We start from the raw sequence: 26,985 nt of genomic DNA on the forward strand, positions 1-26,985 counted from the left end.
TTGATGTGTAGTCACCACTAACATTTCAAACCTGAGCAGTTATTAAGAGGTCACATTTTCTGAGCACGTTGGCTCTTTCTGGACATTATGCCTTCCAAAATTGCAGCACTGTTATGAATGGGTAAAACACACCAAGCTCACAAAACACCAACTTTGGAAAATAGCATGCTTCTTTGATAATGTCTGTATTTAGAGGAGATTAACAAATTTTTTTCCATTTTTGCATCAGACAGGAACTTTCCATCACATTAAGGTTTCCAGGCCTGAAACCAATGTTTTTCTTGTAAAATACTAAGCCTGAAGCACCACAGGAGAGTAGCAGAACAAAAGGGTTTCATCATTATTCTTCACGCTTTAATTACCTTTATCAAATGCCAACTGAGACAAGCTATTTTTAAACCCTGCCATTGATTCTGTAATTACATCAACTTAACACAGATTTTATTATTCTCTACTTATACAGGTCTATTCTAAATAAACCTTAATATATTTGTGCAGAAAGTACCATAAGATATTTACACACCAATCAATTTGAAAACAGGAACTTCCAGACACAACTTGAGGTTAAACTTGTCAGTTGAACACCCACAAATTACAAAATAAAACCAAAGGATGCAGTGAAATGGTTTAGCACTTCAGTAGCAGAGATGAATGGTCATAAAAAGATTTGCTATTATGTGGTGGAAATACAGTTTGTAATAGTGCAAACACAAATTGACAAGGTGTCATTTTAGCATTACTTATGCAGTATCATTTTTATACATCCCTTAAGAAACCAAATAAGCAAACAACAAAAACACCTTTTTCTTTTTTTTTCTCATCACTTTCAGAGTTAATATCTGCCACTATAAATAGTAATATTTGCCAAAAAGCAATGGAAGGTTATTAAATTCTTTTATTAGATCATAATAATTTATATTAAAAACTTTCAGTTTTATTTATCATCAGTTTTGTAAGCAGGCTTCTTTACCTTAGATAAATCTATATTCTGAGTTAGAGAGAGGAGTCTTTCTGGAGGCCCTGGATAAAAGGTGTCCAGCACTGAAGCCATCTTCAACACTGAATTGTTGAGAGAAATTGAGAGGAAAAACGCCACAAACCCACCAAAAAAGTCCTATGAAGAACAGCTGAGTGAGCAGGGGTTGTTTAACCTGGAGAAAAAGAGGCTCAGCGGGGACCTTTGCTCTCCACTGTTCCCTGACAGGAGGCTGTGGCCAGGTGGGGGTTGAGCTCTGCTGCCAGGATAGGAGGAAATAGCCTTTTAACCCAGCCAGGGGAGGTTCAGGTTGGACATCAGAAGGAATTTCTTCACAGAAGGGATGCTCAGACATTGGAAGGGGCCGCCCAGGGAGGTGGTGGAGTCCCCATCCCTGGAGCTATCCAAGGAATGACTGGACATGGCACTCAGTGCTCTGGTCTGGGTGACAAGGTGGGGGGATCAGTCACAGGCTGGACTTGCTGACCTTGGAGGCCTTTTTTCCAGTCTAAATGAGTGATTCTATTCTATATATATTCTATAGATAGGGAAACTGCACACCTGGATACCGAGAAAAGGCAGGAGAGCAGCCCACTGGGAAGAAAGGAAAAGTTGCCCACTAACAATGTAAGGAGGCAAGATCCCAGCAAGCACCAGCAGTGTTTACATCTAACACTTCAAAAGTAGGGATACAAGGCAAAAAAGCAGTCATGGACTAACACACACAAGCAGCACTATGAGTTGGAATTAGTGCCAAAAGGTTTTCCAAAAATTTCCTTTTCTGGGCAAGGTCCTAACAAGGATTTGGACTCAGGTTCAGATGGGCTTTTTCTGGCCAAACAGTCCTTACAATTTTTAATGCCTAATGGCTGAGCACACCAAGAAAGGCAGAGCACACCCATCTCACATCTGCTGTCTGCCTCAAAACTGAGACCTTCAGACATAAGAAACATCCATTTAAATCCTTCTTAAACCAAGGAGGAAATTTAATCCAATACTTCCATATCTTCCCCAGTGAGTGTTCAAAGGCATCTCTGTCAAACATTCAGCTCTCCCTCAAACATTCAAAGAAAGCAGACTATCATCACAAGGGAGGTCAAAGGATGGACAAAGGAGGGAGAAAAAACCTCAATCTATTACCATGAAAAACTATTTGTAATAAATCCAAATCTTGGTAGACAGTCTATTAACACAAGTTTCAAAAGTGAAGAATAGAAAGAAGGAGCAAAGATCCCAAAACATAAAAAATTCATGCTGTTTGATTTGAAAGGCTTCTCTCTTTTACACATTTTGAGCTGCAGCAAGAAATGCTTTTTAGGAATATTCTTAGCATTGTTACTTGCACATATGTGCTAACTCAAAATATAATGCAAACCTTCATTGTTCTGGAAAACTAAAGGAATGCTAAGTATAGCTCAAATCCTGACAATATTTTTAAAAAAATACCTAATTCGTTCATTCTATGTTCTTCTGCTTTGATAATTATTTCTTTTCATCTCTCCCTGACTCACACACTGAGGCGACCAAAGGAGAATGAACAAATAGAGGTGGGAAGGGAGTTGGGACGTGGCATGGACTTGAAAAGCTCTGAATGCCTTCAATCATCTGGAAAATCACAAGTACCAGTCTTTTAACTCCTGTAATTAAAGACTTCTGTAATTAAAGACATGAGCTGAGCAGCTCTTAGGAGTTCACTGCTAGGTACAATTACATTTTAAAGGCTTTTCCTCATTTTTTGGCGCTGCTTTTAGTATCTAAGACAGTATTTAAACAACTATACTTTTAATTCCATACTGAAAAACACAACCTGACTTGCAGTTGTGAAGGGCAAGAAAAAACTGTTGGGGAGGCACTAGAGGGGAGCCAGAGCTCTGCCATTCCTCAGCCATGCTGGTTTGAGACACTCCTACTCATCTCTCGATGGAAAACTACACTTTGATTTTATGGGAGACAGAAATGACAGCAAACCATGCTGCAACTCTTAACCAAAGTGAGGGGAAGTTGCATTTTCCCCACAGTGAAGTGTGAGGCATCAACAGTGCTGCATCCATCTGTGCTGCCTTCGGGGTGCCCCAAATCTCTGAGGGCATGTCATGTTCTTCATATTGCTAGCCTGCCCTCATGGTATGAAATAAAAACTGAGAGCAGAAAGAATCTTAAGAACAGGGAAAGAAAATAGGCATGATGGTGTCCACCATGTTCAGATTTTAACTGATGCTCGTGTACAAATCTGTGGCAAGATTTTGAGTTGTTGTTTCAAATATCTCCTTTACTCTCAATTTTCTGCCTAATTTTGGCAGCTATTGTCAGCAGTACAGTTAGAAGTACAATACACACTGCTCAAAAAGGATATTGCATGTCACCACTCGCTGTGCCACATCCACACCAACCCACACCCACAACGAATTGTACTGGATAATTGGTCACATTTGAAGAATAAGAACTAAATTTTCTAAGGACTAAAAATTGCTCAGCACTCCCTACAATTAAAAGACAATAGTACGTACAATACGCTGTATTTCAACCCTAAATTTAGAAAAATCACTATCTCCAAGTCCAACACAGAAAGTCTTAAAGAAATTATATGCATCAAACACACAAGTAACATTTTATATTTAAGGGAAAAAAGTGAAATACGAAATGAAAAAAAAAAAAAAAAAGAATTAAAAATTGCTGTTTGAATCAGGTTGAAGTGCATGAAAATAACATTGTGGGCCAAAACACAAGGCTGTAAAAGAAGGAACTTGCAGGTTCCTTTTATTCAAGGAGAAAAAGCAGTAATTCTGTCAGTGCTCGGGCCCACGAGATGAGAATCAGGAGAAAAGGAATGCATTTGAAAGTAATCCATGTCAGACTGCTAATACCAACATATATCTCTTTGACATTAATAGAGACCAACAAACACAAATAATGTGCAGAGAGTAGATAATCTGTTTATATTTCTATTTTGCTTTTTAGTTAAGAATAGAGTTGTTTTTTTTTTAATGAAAGAGTTTACTGAAAGCCACAGAGAAAGCTCTGTAATTTTTCAGTAATTATTTAGCAATTGTTGCAATTAAAGAGACAAAACTAGTGGTTGATAATTTCTCCCAAAGAACAGCAATCTCTGTTGATATGAACAAGGTTCTCCACCACTCAATTCTTAATCCTGATTCTCCTATACACATGTGTTTAACAAAACCAAGTAACTTAATTTTTAACTTCCCAAATACAAATTTTATCAAGGCCTTAATAAATGCTCAGACCTTGTGCATTCCAAGTTCTCTAGGTTTTAATAATATAATCGTATCTGGAATTGGTTTGGCATGTAAATGTAGCAAAATAACATATTCAGAGAGTCAGTTTGTACCTAATGAAATGGCTATATAAATAAATTTATCTTTTTTCCCCCTCCAGTATTTTCAAGCAAGAATTTAGAATGCTTCTAAATTCTGCAAACAAAAAAATCCCAAATGTTTCTTTCTAAATACCTAACAGTAGAAACAGAAAATAGCACTGTTCAAAGGATTGTGGACATGGAATTAGCACTGGTAAATCCTACCAAGACAGACTTTTCCCACTTTCACGCTAGAGATAGGGCAGGCAAATGGACTGAATTAATTTTTCACAACATTGAAAAGAAAGGTATTTTTAGCAGAGAAATAAAACCAAGGTTAGTTTTTAAGAGAAACTCTCACCCGAGACCTTTTCCTTCCAGGATTCCTACCAATAACCCCTCTTAGCAAATATACATACCAGAAAATCTAAACTCCAAATAAAGGAAAAAGAGTAAGGCAAGAGCCTGGACTGGTAAGGAAGCTGCACACAGCAAATTAATTACTTCTATTAGTAGCTGTAAACTATAGGAACCACAACATGTATGTCCAACTTGCTGAGTCTAAGCATGCAATGACTCGTATAGATAAAAATGAATTTATCTTTCATATAAAATAGAACAAATGATTGAACATAAATACCTAAGTTTAAGCAGCTACACTACAGACCATGTTGTGTACTGGAACTGAGCAGTTCAGTGACCTACAAAATACAGGCCTTGCTTAGAAAACTGAAAAAATACCTGAAATTTTTCAGAAAAGAAAACTACTCAATTTGATTGCATTCAGCATTATTTGGAGACTTCTTTTTGCATATACTTCCACAATTATTCAAAATCTTCTTTACACGAAACAGTAACAAAACTACCAAATTTTTTTATATATGCACTGTGATGACATAATTTGCCTGTTTTGTGCAACTACTGAAAAGCATTCAATCTGAGCAAGTACATTACCCCAAAACTCCTTGCTGGCGCTGTGCGGGGTATTTCTCGTCTTATTGAGCAGCCTCACTGAAAACTCCTCCCTTTGTTTACAAATCTTCAATCTCACCAACAAAAGAACTCCCACATCAGTAAATACTACCTAGAATCCATATTATTTCCATTACTAACACTAATGGCAATGAGGTTGCTGCCTCATTTTAGCTTCATGTGAGCAGCACAACTCTACCTCAGCTCTGACTCAGACATCCTCATTTTACCATCATTATTCTTCAAACTCAGGCTAAGCAGTGCTCTAAATCATTATCACACTTGGTTTTTAGTTTTAGTTCTTGATTTTAACACAAAAGATATTTGCTTTGCTAAGAAAAAAATACTGGTTTTCCACATATTTTCCAAGCCTTCTGGCATGATGAGGAATCAGAACTATGGATAAATGGATGTATTAAAAAACAACATCAGCAGTCAACCGAACACAGTAATACAAAAGTTCTTTACATAAATGGGGAGCATGATAATAACTTAAAATATGTGCAACAGGTATAACATTTGATTTAAATTGTGTATATAAATATATATATTTAATATGCTAGATACTAAAGGAATCTGAACAGTATAAAAATTAAAAGGAAAATTTTAAGAACATTTGTCTTGTAAGGAGAAAATGACTGACTGTAATTAAGACAAATGAGTACACTACATTTCCATTTAGCATATGTCACTGGATCTGGAACATTTTATACTAAAACTTTTCTTAAAACAGACAGGTGTAATTTCCACTTAATGGTGATTAAATCTCTTGGCAGTAGTATGTGTGTTAAATATGACCAATGTTAGCAGGAATAAAGGTTATTTTCTTTTAGACAGTGGCATTCAGAAGAAGTAATTTTCTCTAATTGGTTTCTGCCTACAAGCACCTACTCTGTTGGAGATGACAGAGGCAGAGAAGCATTGCTGCCATGCAGTACACCAGCAGGGTAGATGGTTTGCAACAAGAAATGAAGATGAGACATTTGAAAGTTTACTGACACTTTTATGGTGTAAATTACAAAGCAGTTCCTGAGAAAAACTGAAGTTACTTTAAATAATTACTAACATAAAGTCATAGAATTAAGTAAGGTAAACTAAAGTTGATAAATTTCATTTTCCTGCCACTCCTTAAGAAAATTAACTCTGCTGAAAGGAATCTCCTTGGTTTCAGTAAGCAAACAACCTTTGTTTCCCTTCTGCTCCTCAGCAGCAGCCTGGGAGCATCCCAACTGACACCTACTTGGCAATATTTGCCTTCTGTTTTATTGGCCAAACTGAACAATCATCTCAGATAAAGCACAGCCACCTACAGCCAGCATGATCCACACTGCACCCGTGTTCCCTGCAGTGGTGCCCAGCACACCTCAGAGGCTCCATCATCTCCTTCTGGGCAAATGGACAAATACATGCCAAGGTGACATGCGAGGCAGGATGAGAGCTCCTGCAGCCTATCAGTTATTCCCTCCTAGTAAAACAACAAGAGCAGGATTTGGCAGCACAGGGAAATACCACACTACTCAAGTTGAGCCCCTGCCTTCTCTTCTGCCTTCAGTCCCATGTAATATAAAGTCCTGTTCTGCAGACTGTAAGCAGTTGCATCAAAAGCTAAGAACAGCAATGTCCAGAGGAATCCCTGCACAGTGCTTAAGGTAAAAGCAGTCCTTTATACACTCCACTTTCAATATATTTACTAGCCCTTCTCTTTATTCTCCCAAGTGTTTTGTTGTTGAATCTGCTGAGCATGCTTTACAAAACTTTGTCTTCCTCCTGAAAACATGCTCTGTTTCAGTAACCTTAATAGCAGTGACTAAATGACTAAATGACACCACTCACACACCATCTTTTAATTAAAAGCGTTCATGGGTATTGTTTCTATTTCAAATCTGTTTGTAAAACCTTCACCACCAATCTGAGACCTCTCCTTTATCTTTTCAGTTCCCCTGTATTTGTAGCATAAAAATCCCAAGGCTGCTTTCCATGCCCAATTACAGAACAATGTTATCCTCTAACTGCCTAAGACGGTGTCAATTAATACAAAACCAGTACATTCAGCTATTCATCAAACTTGCTCTCACTAATACATCACTATTAGTGGTGCATTAAAATGTATTTTTAGCCTCATTTCTTATGGAAATGAATCTTTCTCACCTACTCCAGCCTTCTTTCAATTTGTATCTCCTTCCAATACCCACAGCCAGAGGCAGCAGGGGAGATTTTCACTGACATATACGGGAAAGGCACCTGGCATTTTAAATTGTTCTCCATTTAAATATTGTTTAAAAAACTGTTTATGACAAGTAGGTCAGAATAAGAAAGTGAATTCAAAATTTGTGTTTTCACTAAATCTGTCCTGCCCAGCATTGATTGCACAGCCAATACTTGATGTACCCACGAATAATTTGCTAGTTACTTACCAAAACTCACCCACATATCTCTAAAAGGCTGGAACACTACATTTAAAGTAGGAACACTACATTTAGGGATTTTTTTTATTTCTGAGAGTGTGGTCCTGAGAACTTGAGCAGAGGTAGCTTGGGAAGTTAAAATCCATGACAAAAATCAGTCTTGTTTTAAATTTTGGCCAAAAACCTTCTTCTGTGGTGTATGCACTTCTGTTTGATATTTAGGTAACTGTGAACAAGCTGTTCTTGCATCAATTTTTTCTATGTTGCTCACTTTTCTTATTTTTCCAAGATTGAAATTATTTCTCATGTAGTAACATACAGCACAATTTTTTTCACAAAGGGAACCACAATTATGCCCTGGTCCGTAAGTTTGTATGTTCATTTTTTTTTTTTACTTTTGGGGTCAGCTGTGTTTTAATCATTATTATAACAAATTGGTAACTTCAAGTATTTAGTTATTCTTTTGGGGAGGACTGAGAGCTTTTCTTCTAAACCTAGACAGAAGACAGTAAAAGGCACATGATAATCAACAATAATTGACATCATCTGCAGCATCAGTCACCTGAGGAACATCACTACAGCAATTGCAGATGTATCTATTCACAGTAATATCTTTTCTCAGATCCCTATTTTGAATAAAGCATTAGGAGTTACACTACAAACAATGCTTCAATGTCTTACATTTATTTACAGCCAGTAATTCATCCCCATCCACATTCTCCATAAATACACTACCAGTACAATTTATTGCTCATTTTATCTTCCCATAAGCAATGCTACAACAATCCCATAAACCACTGATTTAAGCCTCCAAAGCCACATCCATGTAAGTATTAGAATTATTCTGCTATTTTACTCAGGCTTTAGAAAGCTATATATGTAGTGGTGAACCAGTATTTCCTGCACCAACAACCTAGACTCTTACTAGAATTTTACTGCCGTAGAGATTGGATATTATTCACATTCTCTTATCCACCTAGAAATGACATAAACATGAAAAACTGTACCTGGAAGCCTGGGAAGTGTTGTTAAAATGGTATCAAAAAGTTCATTTTTCACTGTAGAGCATTTCTTATATAATGGTACCAGAATGACACTCAGTTCAGACAGAGATTCCAGTTACTTCTGCCAGAGGCTTCAGCATCCGTCAGATTTTAGAGCACTGGCTGTAACAAAAGGAATTGCTGAACATTTCCCTGCTTTAGACAAAATTTACAGAGGCCCATTCTGAAGCATGCTGACTCCCCAGGATAGAGTGTTAACACTACTCTTCTGATTCTTCAGATTATTTTTATGGGTCAAACTTGCCACTAAGGTCATTGTAAGATTTTTCTTACTGGTTTTTGTTGCAAGGCATTTTTGGGGTTGATCGGTAGAAAATGCAGCCTCATCAGAAGCAGAAGTTTTCTTCACACTTTAAGGTGGAAAATTTCTGAACTCTGGAAATTGGCCTGTCTGGTTATCCTGATAAATGCACTGACAGCTTTCCTGAGAAAGCCATTGCTAAGCTTTCAGTTTCACAGAATTATAGAATCAATTAGGTTGGAAAAGACCTCCAAGACCGAGTACAACCTATGACCCATCCCCACTTTGCCAACCAGACCAGAGCACTGAGTGCCACGTTCAGTTGTTCCTTGAACAGCTCCAGGGATGGGGACTCCACCACCTCCCTGGGCACCCCCTTTAAATACTTGAGCACCGTGGCCATGAAGAAATTCCTTCTGATGGCCAACCTGAACCTCTCCTGGCTCAGCTTGAGGCTGTGTCTCCTTGTCCTGCTCCATACAAGCTAGGAAAATAACAGTGGCAATTCCAGCAAAGCCCTTCCTCACACATAAAAGCTTGGAATTGTGTGATTGCTGGGGACAATATTAAGAAATGGAGTTCTCAAACCTAACTTTTAAAAAATGCTTTATTCATCTCAACAAAATGACATACCTGGCCCACTAATGACACTGGTTCATCGCTTAGACAAGGGATGTTGCTGACCACTTTGGTGCACTCTTGCCTCACACCAAGAATTCCCAGGGACTGAGCAAACAAGATGTTCCCAAACACAGTTTTTCAGCTGATGCTTTTCAGCTATTATTGCCCAAATCAAGACAGCACATACAAATGTAACAGTACCAACTTCTAAGAAAACTCTTATTTCTGAAAGAATTGTTTTGTTACATAAACAGTGGAATTGGAAAAAAAAATGAGTGAAAGAATGGATGTTTTCTGCTTCTTGACATTAACAAGAAGATAAAAAGAAATCTCTACTGGGTGATGGAAAGAAATAGAAGAAAAATTGCAGTCTGTTCCAACAGAGCAGAATTGTGGTTTACTCCCACCCACTTGTTACCTCCTATTTTATTTCTTACACCAATCTCATATCTAATAGATGAAGAGCAGTGTAAGTCACTGGGCATTGGACAAAGTGGAACTGCTGAGTTTAGGAGCACAGCCAGCTTAAAAAAATAAGTGTAACAGAAACACAGCCCAGCAAGACCAAGTTCTCCATGAGGGTGCAATGGGTGCCACCACTGCATAAGCAATGGCAAACACAGGCTCCAGGACTTGTTTCATTTGATTTAATTTACCCCCATATTGTTCAACCTTTTACCCACATGTCTGGTCTAGTTAAAATCTCTCTTTTGGAGTAGAACTCTGAGTCTTGAAAATACTTTTTGTTGATCAAAATCCTTCTTGGTTTGCAAATTCCTTATATTAATTATTCATGCCACGGAGACTTGCAGTTCCCAATCTAACATAAAAAGCACAAAATGTGCTATTTGACACCTTGTTATTAGGAGGAACCACCTAAACACACCTTTGAAAAGAATTCAAACTTCCATTAGTTTCAGTCCCCACTTACAACAGCTCTTCCTCACTGCCACTCATTCTGCTTCCACCCAAAATGCTCTCAGGACAACATGGAACACTGCTTGCTAGAAAAGCCTGAAAAAACCTGGCAACTACATGGAAAAGGAAGAATTTTCCATTCTCCCTTGATACAACAGAATTGAAGGTTCCTCCCTAGAATAAACAGAACTAAAAATATATGTATTAAAATGAATGAATAATAGGAGGAATGAAAACAACCCATTACATTTAACTGATAATAGTATTCCTGTCAGTAGTGTAACCATCAGCTCCAGGGAGACAACATAACAACCAGAAAGTGGATTTAGGTTAAATAACTGTAATCCCCCTTTTGGCTACAAAAATGATCCTCACCTAATATATGAGTTAGAAGAAAATAAACGAATTTGAGATCTCAGTAAGTTTACAGACTATCTGTGAAGATTATTTACTTGTTTTAGTAAGAAATCCACAGTTGCTGAGTTACCTGTATGAGATTTTGGGTTGCTCAGCAATCCTGAAAAATCAGGCCAGGACTATTTAGAAGCTTCAAGTGAGTGTTTGGGAATTTTATTTTAAATCCCCAGATATCCAAGTGCTCTTCTACCTCTGCTACACCTCAAAAAAAATCACAATATCAAAAGCTCTAAAAGCCATGAGTTACAGTTTTTGTCTCCAAAAGTCCTAGTTATTCTGAATTATTTATTGCCTCACTAACAGCCATTTGAGAATGATCTTTAAATTTCAAGATCTTTTCCTGTGGGTATCTACCTTATAATACTGAGGTTTGGAAGAGGAGCAATGAGGTTACTGATGTGCCAGGAATAGGGAACCTCTGAGAGGCAAACAAGGACCATCAAGAAGTACAAAACTGGTTAGAACCCAACTGGATCAGCTACTGGTCATATCTTAATAAATAGGGGGCAGAGGGGAAAGTGGATTTATCTTAGATATATGACAGGATAGAGAATTTATTCCTGAAATATGAAAAAATATTAGTTGAAGTTTAAACAATATAAAGAGAAGCTTACAGACTGAGAGGGTGCCAGAACAGATTGAATTTGGATCATCAGGTATTTTCTTCAAGAAAAAAAATAATGATGCACAACCAGGAGATAAAGTGGTTGTTTGAAACCACCAAAAAACCCAATCTTTTTTTTTTTCCTAAGTAATTTTTAGTAATAAAATTAAGGAATTAAAAAACAACAAGCTTTTCTAAGTAATCTTTGCCTTCACAGGTCTAAATAAATTATTTTCATAGGAGAAAAAAAAAGAAAATTATAGAAACCAAACCTAGTAAAGGTGAATATAACTAAATTGCTTCTCTTTTCCTTCATGCCCTGCCCTACTGAGAGAAATAAATTAGCTAATCAGAAGTGTAAGAAACAATTGCTTCAGAAGCCAATATTTGATAACAGTACAAAGAAACACCCTCACAAATAAGGTGAAGGTTTTAGACAAAATATTCTGATTACACTTCAAACTTAGACCTTTCCACAGCTTCCCACACTGGCTGAAGGGAATGAATGCTTTGCAGTATCACTCTCATTAAAAACCATTTTGTCATTGAAGGGGTCAGTGCTGGTGAAAGGATTGCTCTGGTTGTGCTTTGTTCTGTTTGCTTCAAGGCTTCGGTAACACCGGCTGGATGAGTTCCAATCCCAATCTGGAGTTCATTCCACGCTCCCAGATGGGATCTCTGCATGTGACAGGCTGAGGAGGAAGGACATTCTCCTTCACCCTAGCTCAGAATGGATTTGTGCCTTTTCCTATACACAGATTTACCTCCTGTGAGTTACCTAACTAATAATGAAGAGTGTGAATTGAACACTACCCATTTTTACAGCCTTTCACTACATATTTGAATAGTATTTCTTGTTCTGAAAACAAGAGATCAAACCTAAACCAAGAAGAAGGAAAGTGTCCTTTCTATCAGTGTTGAAAGCAAGTTTTCAATCACACTGGTTTATCAAAACTACTCCTCTGTTAGGAGAAGTAAACAACTGGGTCTACATTCAGTGTTAGTGACATTTTTCTAAATGTTATAACTAAAATAATTATAAATATTATGAACATGTATTTTATTAGGATTCAGAGGAAAGATTTATTACCAGTCTTCTGAACCACGCCTAAAAAATGGAAGTTACCAAACCAATACAATTCCATGGCACAAAATATTGAATTCCCATTCTAGATCTAACTCTGAATTCATTGAACTCCAAGAAGAATGGAATCTAAATATAACACAATGTATGCTAATATTGCCCTAATTTTGAAAGGAAATTATTAATAAGAAAGCAGGTCAACTCAAACACTGACAGAGATGCTGCTGGAAAGAACCAAAACAAGTGAAGAGACTAAATTGAGATAAATCATTCTGTCCAGTTCTAACAGCAAAAGCCACAACCTGAATTTGATTTAAACACATGAGGTTATTTTGTTGTGAGCAATTAAGGCAGAAGAATAATACACTGAAGTGTGGCTAACAACCTTCTGTTATGCACAAAGTTCTAGCAGGATGAAAAAAGGCTTCTCACAGCAGCAGCCAAGGAAGCAAATACCTAACAAATGTTCTACACACTATAAAAGAGTTACAGAACAGTTTTCTGTTTTTAAGATTACAGCCTCATATAAATAGAAAAGAAGGTTTTTCATAAAAAGTCCCCCACACACTCCCTATGGCAGTTGAGATGCCAACTCCAATTCTGAATTTTCAAACAGTCCATCAGACAAACTGGACAGTAACAGATGACAGCAACAAAAGTAAGACTGAATCTTTCATCTAGTCAAGGAATGGTTTAATGCCTTTCATATTCATATGGTCATATTTCACTTCAAGGAAAAATGGTAATAGCCTGTTAAATTAAAAAAAATCAAAGCAATGCAATTAGGGGAAAGGCAAGACTCAACAAAGAAGCTAAAATAAAACTTAACCAAACTCATTACAGATATAAAGCAGAGATACAAAGTTTTTAAAAGTATAACTCAAGGATATTATTTGAGCTGTTCTGTGTTTACCACAACAATCTATATTTAAAGGGCTTTTTTACCAATGTGAAATACTATAGCATAATACTCCTAGAACTAATGTTTTTACATGCACAAAAATATAAAGCTGTTTTCAAATCCTGTCAATTTGCTTATTACAAAAATAGACAGAAAATGTGAAGTGCAACGTAACAAACCAGAGCTAAGTGCTCTCTCCCTTTCCTCTTTCACAGTCTGTGATTTTTTAGCAGTATTTTTTAGCAGAGATGAGAACTGGGATTTTTGGTACATATGTTAACATATTGTCTCCAGCTGAGCACACAAACACAGATGCACATTTGTTTCATTAGCAATGCTCCTGCTCCACTCCAGGCTACTGGGAAGGAGAGCTAATGAGACATGGGTGTAGCTGCAGAAAAATCAGGAGTTTAGGGCTTGCCATATCACTGTCAGGCTGAATATGCAAAACTCATTTAAACTTCCTCAAAGTTTCAAGGTTCCCCTTGAAGGAATGAGGGAATGGGAATTTTCTTGCAGCAGGAATGAAGGGTAAATAGAACTTAGTTATATTCACCTGTACTAGGTCTGATTTCTATAAAAATGTACATAATTAACAACACTAACACACAATCATACTTAAAAGCTACAGAAATGCTTTTGGATAAAAATATTGCCAAGTTTTCATGATTTCTAGACTGCAAACATTGTTAGGAAACATATTAGAAATGCCTGCCAGTGCCCACACCTTCCTTTTTCAGTACTTTAAATTGACAGTAACAACAATATTTCCAGTATGGTAACAGAAAAAAACCCTCCAGTATAATCTAAATATCCACCTGAAATTTCAGAATTTTCTGTACAAGCACTTTTCTTTTGAAATAATAATTACTGTATAAGAAAAAACTAAAGTACTCAGAGTCTTGCTGGCTTCTGCAAGCACATTGAGAAATTGTACTGTACGAAAATGAAAAAGGCAAACTCAGTCATCAAAATAATTTAAACACTGACATCCAAAACTGCGATTTTGCCTGACATTTTCCCATCTTTTCCACAACATGAAGAAGAGCAAGACAATTCAAGCTAGCCTGAAGGTGCAGGAGTACATGGAACTGCAAAACAGAAAAACAAATTGGAGCAGAGAATCTACTTCATGATTTAGGCACTAAAATCTAGCAAAGGCTGGACCAAGAATGCACCTTAAGAAAATATCGTATTTTATTCACAGAACATAACTATCAATACTAGCTTTAAAAGTAAATGAGAAAATATTATTAGGGGCAAACCTATGTTAACTGATCCAATTTTAAAATGAAAGAGTAGGATGAAACAGCCTTCCTCTCTAAAAAACTAACAAGGATATATAGTTTTGGAGATTTGCTGACAGGCAGAGCTGTTTCCAATTCTATAAATACATCAGTGACAGTTCTTTCCAGATCTAGTTTGAGTTCTGGTTATATTTCTCGATAGATAACACATCATTTCAGAAAACAGATAACATTCTGTTGATTAGGAGTGGAACAATATTGTTGGACTGGATCCTCATCACAGCTCATTAGGGTACTTACCTCAACTTTGCTATTGCTTCATTATTAACTTTGGGGAACTGTAGAAACACTTGAATAAATACCAGTTAGTTGTTGGCAACTGCAAACCATGTGTCGTCAGCCACAACAGGCTGTCAGAGCAAAGAGATTTTATCAAGGATTTTTTTATTCCTTCTTGAATATAGCATTTTGGTCCCTGCCTTTCTTTTATCCGGCAGGTTTGATCCAAGTTTTCCAATGGGATGATGAAGGGGAGGATCTGTTGGATTTCTGCTGAACCAACTGCAGACTGGTTGGGGTACTCGACTTACCCTCATGGAGAGTCAGCCACCCTGCTTTTGCAGCATCCCTTTGGCTTCTAAAAGATCCTGGTACTTACAAAGGGTTAAAAAGCCCTTTCTGCTATGTCTGCCTATAAAACAGCTTGGCTCTAACCTACTATAATTTACTTTTTATCAAGTATATCCCTAAATATACTTGGTCTCAGAACTAGTAATACAGTCCCCTTCACAACTGCTTTGTCGGTGCCTTTCCAGAAGGTATTTTGCTTCTGTAGCAAGAAAAGATGGAGACAGTTGATGATACTGACACTTGCCTCACTGCCACCTTACACACACATAACAAAGACACACTCCTCCCTAAACTCCCTGCAATTTTTAACCCATTTCAGCTTTTACCACCCAGAGTCTTTGCTCAATGCATATGATTCACTATACAAACATTTTCTTTTCATAGTGCTACCTTCTTTTTTATCCAGTTCTCACCCAGGACAATCCCAACCTCACCAATTTCTCAAACTCCCCTGTACTTTAATTCTCTTTTCTAAGTTGGAAAATTCTAGAAACGTTACCTCTTCCATAAAGAAAAGGAGTTCCTTTGCCATTCCTCAGAATTCCTTCCAGCTGTGCTACTATGGACTAGTTACATCTGGAATTCAAGGTCTAGGCACATCATGGTGATAGTAGAGATGATTTTTTGTAATCTTATTATTATTATTCTTATAATTACTAATATCTCAGTGCTTTTTGGTAAGCTTTGGCTCCTGAAACTACCATCTCTATAAGGTCACGTACAGAAACCCATAATTCCCTACCAGAAAGAAGATTAAATTAATTTTATTATTGTATGAAAAGCAAGACCTGCTTTTCTTCAGAATTAATATTTACATTTAATCTCTTGAATTTCATCTACCCCTGGAAATCCAAATCTTTCCTGAAACAAATTATCAGCAGGTATTTCTCACATACAACACATTTCAAATGTCTTTATACCAATGTAAAGAATTTTCATCTTGGTGTAATTTATTTTTAGACAAAATCAATACCATTATTACAAGAGCACTTCGTTATGATTTTTATTTTCAAATTACAGACATTACTAATGCAACTAATTTCATAAAATAAGATGATCACTGAAATCCAATTGTATCAATGACCAACCATCACAGACATACTTTTCAAAAAAAAAAGGGGGGGGGAAGTTGAAAGAACTTCCAGCAGCATTTAAGCAATAACCTTCCTGTTCCACCATCAGAACCAGAGGAAATAAAACAGACAGATAAATTATCTCCATAAACCCCATCCAAAATACTGATTCACCACCAAAATTTAGTTTCTTTAGTAAGCAATGTTTACAAACAAAATCAGAGGCAAATGTTTCAGCCCAACTGAGGATGTTAGAGAACTTGTTATCTGTCACTGATGCTCTTGCCAAGACACCTGAAATCTGGTGAACAAGGTACAGCAATACTTCTTTCAGATACAATCAAATGCAGCCTGAGTATGTTTCAGATTTGATGCAGTTCCCTACAAGGACATGACCTCTCCAATACTCCATAAAAGTTTTTCCATGAGTCAAGTGAAGAACACAGCTACAAAACAGCAAATCTGGATTGAAAACTCAAATTTAAAACTGAACTTCAAAAACCCAAAAGCCAGAGATCAAGTAAAGCACAGCCAGAAAATGGAAATAATGAATTGGTTAGGAGCTCCCAAAGTAAGAGATAACAGAAAATATGTGAGTCCTGAGTTGAAATGTTAAAAATCTTGAACATCATTTCATTAGGACAGCATGTAGTTCTGCTTACATGTGTTAGATTTCTTTCTTTTCTGTAAGGCACCATCATAAGCCAACATGAGATAATTGCCTGGACAATATAAAATATCCAGTACTACAGAGAAAGTAGTTTTGGATAAATATCTTGCATTTACAGCCTGTGTTTGCTGTCTTGGCTTTGGTAATTTCAGCAAGCACTTAGAACTTATCCGACTTGAGCCACAAAGTGGTCCCCAAAGCCCCTGAAATACAGAAAAGCTGCTATTGAAACCTTGCTATTATATGACTATTTACAATCCTTATGTATATTGTTGCATTAAAACTCCCTATAAAAATTGCAGTGCCTGAATATCTACCTGATTATAGTAAAATTTTCATATGAAGATCCTTTTGGTGTGTTGAGGGCATAGATGAAAACCAGACTACTATATTCTTGACCTAGCAATAATTCATTACTCATAGCATATAGATCTCTCCTTTTTAAATTACAACTAATTTCCTTACCACTAAAATCCCAGATCACCACAGCTCTGCAAAAGTCTTGCTAAGGTAGTTGAAAGCATTACTGCCTTCAGCTGTCTCTCACCCCATCAGTAGAGGATTAACTTCATGAGTAAGAGTTTCAGCAGAGGACAGACACATGCTTCAGCCCCACACACTGGTACCCAAAAATGGGTTTGTGCAGAGCTGCCAATGACCCCAAACAACCGAGATATGAGGAGGTTCAGCCAGGGTCCTTCAGCCAGGGCAGAACAAATCTATCCTATCATGGAAAACATCATTTGTCCATTTGCAATTCTAAATTTAGTTGCTCCACAAGAAGGACTTTTCCATAATACTTGCACAAGCATGAAGAACACTGGAGAGATGATACAAGGACTGAAAACACTGACCTGGGACAGATATTTGAAGACACTCCTGCCTAAAGTGTATGAAATTTGAAGTAGTACCTGTTTTCAGAAGTGACTTGGGACCCTCTGTAATACTTGCCCAAACTCATTTAAATGTCCCTCATTTAAATATCTCATAAAATGGACTTTTTCAATGATGACAAGAATTTGTGCTTATTGCACAGATAAAAAGACATTTAATTTAAAGGAAACAAAGAACAATGCTTTCAAATGGCAGAAGTGCCCTCAGATGACGACACTGATGTCTCTGAGCTTCCCTTTCTCAAAATCTTGGTGTTTGTCTTGTTTTTCTACACTGTCAGCTGTAAATTTTAGATTGTGAGCTTTGAGGCAGGGATGAACATCGTAGAGGGAAAGAAACTCTTTTCCCTGGTAATCACTGCACTTAGAAAAGTTTTATTTTGCTCCCAGTCACCTTTTTATTGTCCAGATGGAGTCACACGGGGCTTAAAATGAAACCCTGCAGCCCTGCTGTCACAGTCTGCTCCAGAGGGTTAAGGCTGGCAGCAGACAGTGTAAGACTGGGATAAAGTCCCAAAGATTTTACTGCCTGAAATTACTTCTCCTAGCCACCCATCAGTGCAGCTGAAAGCACTAGGGTTTCCTTATATTCATCCTACCTTTCATAGTACTTATACAAAGGAGGAGCCTAAAGAAATTCTGGATGTAAAAGTGAGGGGTTTTCAGTATTTTCTCAGGGCTGTGTTGGGGCATGGAGACATTAACAGCTTCTTCTCCAGTTACATCCCACTCCTTTAGCACTTACAGCTCATGGAGCTCAGGGGGATTGTCCTAATATCAGAAGGGGAAAGGAATAATTTCTTTATAGAATGACTAGAAAAACCTGTGTGTAGGAAGCTCCTCTTAAATACCCTTCTACACCGCTTTCATCCCATCAACAATAATGACTTTGGTTAAAAATGCTGAGATCTGTGCATAAATTCAGTACATACTTAGAAAAAAATTATATGTCTATGTAAAATGGTGGGGGAATCTTGGTTTACTTGGAAAGGTTTACTTGAACTCCATATTTGGTTTAGCAAAAAACATGTAATTTTTGAAAAGTGCTATCTTTAAGCAGTGCTCCAGGCAACGCTGCAAATAACAGGAAAACACTACCTCAGTGATACTGCCATTTCTGAAAAGGTCTGCAAATTAATTGGCACCTAGTTAACAGAGCAGTGTTTGGTTTGGCCACCCAAAAGACATACATGAAAATTTTCAGTGAAAAAAACTAACAAAATCAATCAAATTCAGTTCTTCAGTAGAGAGATGCACCATTCTATCCATACAAAAAAGAGCCAGAGGGAACAGTTGGCAGGGATGAAGTCAAAGGCTTAAACTTCTCCTTTTGGTGACAGGGACAATAAATCTGGAAGATCTGCAAATCAGCTGGTCCTGTGGATGGCTGGGGAGGCCACTGCCACCTTCAGTGACATTCCTCCCCCACAGCAGCACCAGCCTGCTGAACCTCTGGCTCTGCTCCCTGGCACACTCAGCTCCAGGACTGAGCTGCAACTGAGCTGGAAAGCTGCTAAAGGGATACTCCCACCCTGGGAACAGCAGGACTCGGGCTCAGAGACACAGATACCCAGCATTCCAACACCAACCTTAAAAAAGAAAGAATCTGTATATTTATGTGCTTAGCTACAACCAAAAGGAAAGATAAAACAGCTCCACGTTGAAATGAAGCAGCTATTGAAGTAACTCATCATTAAATCTCGATTTCTAATATTGACTGCTAAGTTCATTTACCCATAAAAGGACATTTTACTGCTTTTTCTGAGTGTAAAAACTAAGTGTACTCAAGGATATTTCATTGTCAAAATTTTCACTAATGAATGAAAATTAGTAACAAAAGCAATATTTTTAAAAGGTCTTACTAAACTACTTGTGAAAGGTAGCTCAATAAAGCAACTTTTCCCAACTTTTCAACAGGGGAAGCACAAAGACTGCACAAAAATAAAACTTGCACAGTGCCCCCAGCATTACTGACTACAGTTACAAAAACAGGGAAAGAATATCTTAGTATAAGACAATAAGTAAACCTTAGAAGATAGCAATGTGTTTTTCATCACTGCAGTTCCCTTTCCTGTTAAAGACTAGTATTTTAGGAAGAAATTTACTTAGCCAGAAAATAAGGAATCACATAGAATTTGGTGAAGAAAAAAACACTTTTCTGGTAGTTCTTTTGTTGCCATTACACAATTTTTTTGACTTTTCCTTAGGCTGCAGAGATGAGGTTCCAAAAATGGTAAGGCAATCGACCTTGACATTGCTCCTGGTATGCTGCAAGCATAAATATCCCAGAGAAATATAAGAGCACAACATAATCTACCTGCATAATGGAGTTTTTTGTGTATATATATATATATATATATATAAATATATATATGTTTTGCTTATCTATCAGGCATATAGCTTCATTTTTTCATTTAGTATTTTACATGTGTTTCCTTCTTATTACCTGTATTATCAACAATAATTTTTTCACATCAACTTCTTTAGTCAGTGTCTGGTCTCCTATTTACCAGGTATTTTATAAATCATAAATATCTTCAGGCACATGAAAGTGGCAGCCAGCTTTAAAAGTATCATTTTTTAATCAGGTTTTCGTACAAGAAAATACATGAAACTTTATATTATGACAGAATGAAAATCAAAAGTGACAGATTGGGTGACTGGAATTTCTGTGACTTTTTTTATCCAATAAATGCCCAGCCTTCTAATTGAGGAAGAGAATTTAGCACCAGCTGGAATCCTCAGACAGCATTAGTAAACAATAACAAAACGTCCCTCAAATAGAAATTTTAAATCATGAGTTTAGAAGAAACTTCCATAAAATGAAACACACATACTGAATTTAAAGATTCATATGACTGATCAGGTCAAATCCTGTCACCTGGGAAATAGAAAGAAGAAAAGCAATACTTAAATCTGCTGAGGATATTTAATTTCACAGATTCCAGGAGACTTCTAGAGAATAGGGTGAAATGTGACTTTACATTTCACTGCTGAGATTCAGAATCCAGGTAAGCAAATTAGTGTTCCTGCATCAATAACATGAAACCAGTGTTCAACAAACCAAAAAACTTTGAATAGGGGTGAAGAACCTTGGAACCTACAACCTGCTTCCTATAAGCTATTTCACTTATATTCTCTCCCTCCAAGAACAGCCTGAAGGAAAAGGAAATTTCTAGTTCCACGCAGCAAATCCACACACTAAACATGATGGCAAAGAGGAACATATTGCTAACTGTGCCCTTCAGGGTGAGCAAACTTTGTGGTGCAGCTTCTGAGGCAAAGCCCTACCTCTGACCCACCATTTTCAGGCAATAAACTTGAAGTTGCTGTACATCAACTGCACTTGCTGAGGTCACAGAAAAAGGGTTCGACTAAGGCACAACTGAGCCGAATGAGTTTGCTCGGGTGTTTGACACATCTGGAGTTACAGTTCCACAGTCACAACACATCTGCTGCCTACAGCCTGGCTTCAGTGAATGTCAGTACGACTTCAAGCACTTGCTAGAACTTTTCTTGAATTCCAGAAGGTCCCACAGAAACTTGTCACCAGAAATGCCAATGAAAATCAGAAGCTCTAAGTGGCCAACTCTGGAGCACAGATATAAAATGACTTTACTGGTAAGAAACCAGTTCTGTGAATTGTGAGAAATAAGGTATTTTGTTGCTCCTTGTCTAAGTCTTGCTTGCTGAGGGCCTACTAAGCGGGAAAAAAAATGACAAAAGAATGACAAAATTAAATTAATCCAAGTCATGTTTATAGGAAGAGTTGGGGTTACACAACCACACAGAGCAGCAGTGAGACAAAAGAGCCTCCCAAAATAAACATGAACTTGTCAAAAGAAGGCAGCAATTATGTTCCTCCTGTAGACATGGAGCATTATGAGATCCATGGAAAGGATACTACTCATCTTTCCCTAATATCTGTGAGAGCTGGGTGTCAGCAACAGCTCAGCTCAGCTTGAGGAATATTTCAAGTCATGTTTGAATCTACTTTGAAGACATGCAGTGCCAGAAACTAGAATATGAACATTTTAGACATCAAGTAAGCAGCTTCAAAATTTGGATTTGAAATTGTTCACTCAAGTCCTAACCCAAAAGGACTTTCCCAGAGAACAGAGTGTGACATCAGGGAACTAACGCCAAGGCTGAGTTTGATTGACAGAATACTACTTTATTCCATTGTTTCAACTTTCTTACAGGTTTAAAAAAAAATGTACAGGGGTTCAGAACCACCTCAACAGAACAAAGAGTACAGTATTAAGGGAGGTCTAGAGTCAAACCACAAGTGTGCACACGTGGTCAGCTTTCATTACAAAAAGTAATAGGCACAATCTTTACATACGCATTTTGGTGAAAGAAGGAATAATAGTGCAGTGTTAAAAGGCACCAATAATCAATAATTGGGCCTTTTTTAAAAGCCAATAACCATCTAAGAAAATTACATTTGGTTCAAAGTTATAATTTAAATATTGTATTGACTGGCATGCATCTGAACCCCTGGCAATTTATTACACAAACCTAATGTCTGCCCTCGCAAAATGAGAAAGATTTCATCAGTAGACCTGAAAGTCAGTTCAGTACAAAAGGACATACCAAAGCTCTTGGCCTGTATTTAAACTGTCTTGTTCACCTCCTCTGTGAACACTTCTCTAACAAAGAGCTGCACAGAAGTATTTCTCTTAAAGCAAGTGTAAATTTTTTGATGCTGTAGCATTGACCTACTCCATGTGCTATGAAAACATTAGGCACAGACCACAGTTTACATTTTCTCTTAAAAAAATACGCTATGTGCAAGTGAGGTTCACACAACAGACTGACAGCTACAACAGTAAGCTCTTAAGATTTCCCAAAGAAAAGGGTCAGTTAATTTTAATTTTCTAAGTAGTGCTGCACACTGCTGTGTGCCATTATCATATCTGTGTTAGGAGCACCAGTAAGGAAAAGCTTCAGTACGCCCTAAAGGACACCACATCGACACGGTGTGCTGATTGAACTGGGTCAAGAGAGTGAATAACTGGAGAAATCACTGTACATGGGCAGCAGCAGCCAGCCAGGGAGGGCTACTGCTTCCTGCAGAAAGAATGGTTTGGAACTCAGGTTAACTCACAGGTGCCCTCAAACTCACCCACCTGCACACAGTGGAATAGAGGGATGCACAGTATGGGGAAAAAAGGGGAAATGAGAGAGCTTCTGTGTAAGTTGTACCAAAAAGTGCCAGTTTATCCCAAAGTGTCGTGCCCAGGGTAGGGTTTATGCACTGCAGATTTTTTGTACAACTGAAAATTGTACATTTTGTGAGCAAAGACAGAGCTGATTATTACCTGCAGTAGCTACTACAGTCCTCAAGTATATAATTTATGGATAGCTGCATACTGTGGTGTTGATTGCTTCCTCTTAAATGTAGTAAATTTCTGAAGGCTACAGTATATTTTGACACAAAGACAACTTGTCTACAAGGGGGAAAATGTAAGACAGTAACTAACTAATTTGTTTTACAAGGAACCTCCTCTGATGTGCTAGTTACTTCATGCCCTTTGGAAGATCTTTATTTCTGACTTTCTTCATCATCTCTGTTGAATTGCTCTCATGACAATTTCACAAGAGTTCAGTGACCCTTCTTACAGCTGCCTTTACCTTTTCCAAGATCCCTTTTAAATTCACTATAACACCACGGCAAGCTGTTCAAGTAAACATTTCTCTCTGGCAAGTTTCCAGATACCACAAATACTATCAAAACTCAGCATTTGATTACATGCACCAGTTTTCTTTAAATGGAGCAGGAATTAGCCCGTTTCCTCGGTTTAGGGTCCCGTACATGCCTGTCTTTTGAACACATACAAGATGAACATATTGTCTCTGACAGTCTCCGCAGTCCCAGCCTGAATACGCTGTTGGAGAGGCTATATATCACACAGTTGCAGAAACTATTGCTTATAGCAAGCCACGTAGTTAGGAAGGAGAGTGCTGGGTTTTCCAACACCCTAGAGCTTTCCAGCAGAAAGTATATGATATAAGGGAGCCACAGCACGTAGAACACACTGGTTATCCGGAACAAAACCATGGCATAGCGGCGGTCGGGGCTGTGCCCAGTCTCCCCAGCAGCATCCCCTTCGTGGTTAGGAAACCGAGCTCTCCGATCACTGATCTCTTTGGTGTGCTGCCGGCAAATTTTAAAGATGTGGAAATAGGTGAAACATATGACAAAGGCAGCAGGAGCGTACAGTAAGCACACGATAAAGCCAGTAAAGTAGGCATTAGTTAGCCAGGAGGTAGCACACCATTCAAAAATATCTCCATGGTAACCAGGTTTTCCCCAACCAAAAAAAGAAGGCAAGAAGATCAGGCAAGAGTATATCCAGATCAGACTGATGCAGATTCTCAAGCGACAAGGTGTGACCAGTTGGTTATAGGAGAGAGGCTTTGTTATAGCGAGATAGCGATCCACACTGATGCAAGCAAGACACGCCATAGATACGCTTTTGAGCACAGAGATGATGTATCCAAAAACTTGACATGTCAAGGACTCGTGGACACCTGTTGAGTAGTGGAGCAGTGACAAAGTAGGAACCAAGCAGCTGACTCCAACAAAAAGATCAGCATAGGCCATGGTCTGAATAAAATAGCTGGTGGTGTAATGATGCAGGAGTGGAGCACAGTGAAAAACAAATATCACAATTAAGTTACCCGCAATAATTAAAAATGTTAGCAAGACAATAACGACTGTCTCAAGGATACAAATGTCAACTGCATTGTAGTGACCAAATCCAAGAGGGCAGGAGAGGTGCTCAGATATGTTCATAACACTATTGCTCATATTCAGAGTCCTCCATTCAATCCATCGGGACTGGTTCATGTTTTGTGCTTAGGGAACAGTGCAATCTGAGCCTTAGTGAGCAGCTGATCTGCTCAACAGCAGCTAAACTCTGCTTCAGCGTCTCACGGTCTCTCTTTGCAGACACTGCCAGTGCTTACATGTGAGAGGATTAGAGTCCCATAGCTGTTGATGCCTCCTCAGCATCAGAGCATCACCTCTGGCACACCTTGGCTTTAAGGAAAGAACAAAATAAAGAAAGAAAGAGAGAAAGAAAGAAAGAAAGAAAGAAAGAAAAGAAAAACAAAAGCCAGAAAGAGAAAGGCCACTGATCAGCTCCTCCAGTGCTCTTGACCCATCTTTAGCAAACACAAGGCACTTCTAAAACAAATAGAAATAAAAATTGACAAAAGAGACACATTCATTTCCCAGGGAAGGAGGGGGGGAAATCTCTGACTTATTTTCCTGAGAAAGATGTTTACTTTGGAATATACTGGGGAGAGGGAGAGGAAGGGAAGAAGGGAACCTCAGGACAGCTCAGGTTTCCTGGACCAGCAGTTACTGGAGATAATATTAATGTCTTAGTTTAAATCACAGACTGATTGGGGATTAAAGGAAAAAGTTCATCCTCTAATGCTGTCTTTTCTTGTTCGATTCAGAAGATGGTACTCCTTCTTACCCATGCTATTCATTGGAAAGGTAAGGAAAACATTTTTGTCAAGGTTAATTCCAATAGACTCACCACTATTTGGGTATGAATAATGAATTTTATTTAGGGGGAGACAGGTGGGGGATGAGGCAGATTTGTCCTCTGGCTCCCAAGAAAGAAAACATACATCTCACATACAATGAGGAAGATCGTATCTATTCATTTAAAAATTAAAATAATTTTAAAGTAGATTTTGGAGACTCGTGCCAGTATTTACAGTTCCTTTAAACAGTTATAGTCCATTACAGTTACAAATGCCAGGAATCATAATTCAGTGTCCCCACAGACAAAATAAATCCTCTAGAATTTAATTTCAGCAATGGCAATTTTAAAGAATCATCTTTAGAAACTCTGCCATATCTACTACAGTGGATCAGTACCCAGGAGTTCATAGGTATATCCTTGATATTGCTCACCTCTGTAGCAACAACTGAATCATTTCACAAACCCCCACACAAAGAGCTCAGAAACTTCCATCTGCATTCTGCTGGGAAGCTAATGAAATGCTGATTTGACTAGAAAAGCTGCCATTGTTTACTACTCCATTATTCTGTTGCTCAGCTTCATCTTCTCAGGGGTTTAAGGTTTCTATATTTACTAGATGATCTGCATAATAAATAGTTTCTTTAAAAAATTGTTCTTCTATTTGCAGGACATTACCTTGTTCATTTTATTCGCAGCAATAGAGAAAGAAAACATTAAAAGAAAGCATCTTCTGTGTTCAGTTTTAAGTAAATGCTTGATTAGTTCAGGAATAATTAGGCAGGTAATTAAATGTATACAATCTTGTTTTTTGAAAGGCCCCTAAAATGTTAAAACCATCATTAATCCTAGAGTTCCTGAGACTAGAAGACTAGCAGTGAAAATTAATGAATCCACATCAAATGATCTCCAAGGTCATTCAGCTGGCATTTGCTTTAAGTCTCTTTAAAAGTACCAGGATCTCTCTGATGTTTCTGATAGTCCTTGCTGTGTCTTCAGGAGGAATTTCAGATACTAGAAAAGCCAAATGTTCAATTCTGTCGCAGCACTTTGAGAGAAAGCATTCTTTTTGGAGTTAATTTCCTGTCGTGCATCGCCACGCTGTACAGAAAGTCCTTTCAGATTTTATAACATCCCCGAATATTTCCACCTATTTGCTCCCTTTGTCTATAAGCAAAAGAGCACGTACAAAATCACTCCTTTCTCCAATTCCCTGCTAAAGCAATAGAGAAGCTTTCTCACCTACACGCATCCTCACCAGCCGCTATGTCCAATACTTGACAGGGAGTCCTGTTAACCGCGGTGCGGCTGGAGCGGCTGCCGCTGCCTCCCTGCTCCCCCCATGCGATGATTGCCTGCACCTGAGCCCGCTCCTCCCGCTCCTCCTCCTCCTCCTCCTCCTCTTCCCCGCCGCAGCCCGCCGGGCGCTGGAGCGGTGCCGGCCGCTC

General features: G+C 38.1%; 2 protein-coding genes across 10 annotated transcripts in view; both read right to left on the minus strand.

The window, feature by feature from the left end:
- Positions 1-26,985, minus strand: part of RABGAP1L (RAB GTPase activating protein 1 like) — a 230,193-nt gene that overhangs the window by 126,212 nt on the left and 76,996 nt on the right. The gene's annotated exons all lie outside the window — the stretch shown is intronic.
- GPR52 (G protein-coupled receptor 52) lies at positions 16,346-26,916 on the minus strand. Of its 3 annotated transcripts, none has more exons than XM_015635765.2 (2): positions 26,780-26,916; positions 16,346-25,080 (listed from the first exon to the last, which is right to left on the minus strand). In XM_015635765.2, the coding sequence occupies exon 2, from the start codon at positions 24,886-24,888 to the stop codon at positions 23,803-23,805; it is 1,086 nt and encodes a 361-aa protein (XP_015491251.1). In that variant the 5' UTR covers positions 24,889-25,080; positions 26,780-26,916; the 3' UTR covers positions 16,346-23,802. The 3 variants fall into 3 exon arrangements, with proteins under 3 accessions (XP_015491251.1, XP_015491250.1, XP_015491249.1); XM_015635764.2 differs by having other exon boundaries at positions 26,216-26,916; XM_015635763.2 differs by having other exon boundaries at positions 25,972-26,915.

This window comes from Parus major, chromosome 8 (genome assembly GCF_001522545.3).
Source record: "Parus major isolate Abel chromosome 8, Parus_major1.1, whole genome shotgun sequence".
NCBI lineage: Eukaryota > Metazoa > Chordata > Aves > Passeriformes > Paridae > Parus > Parus major.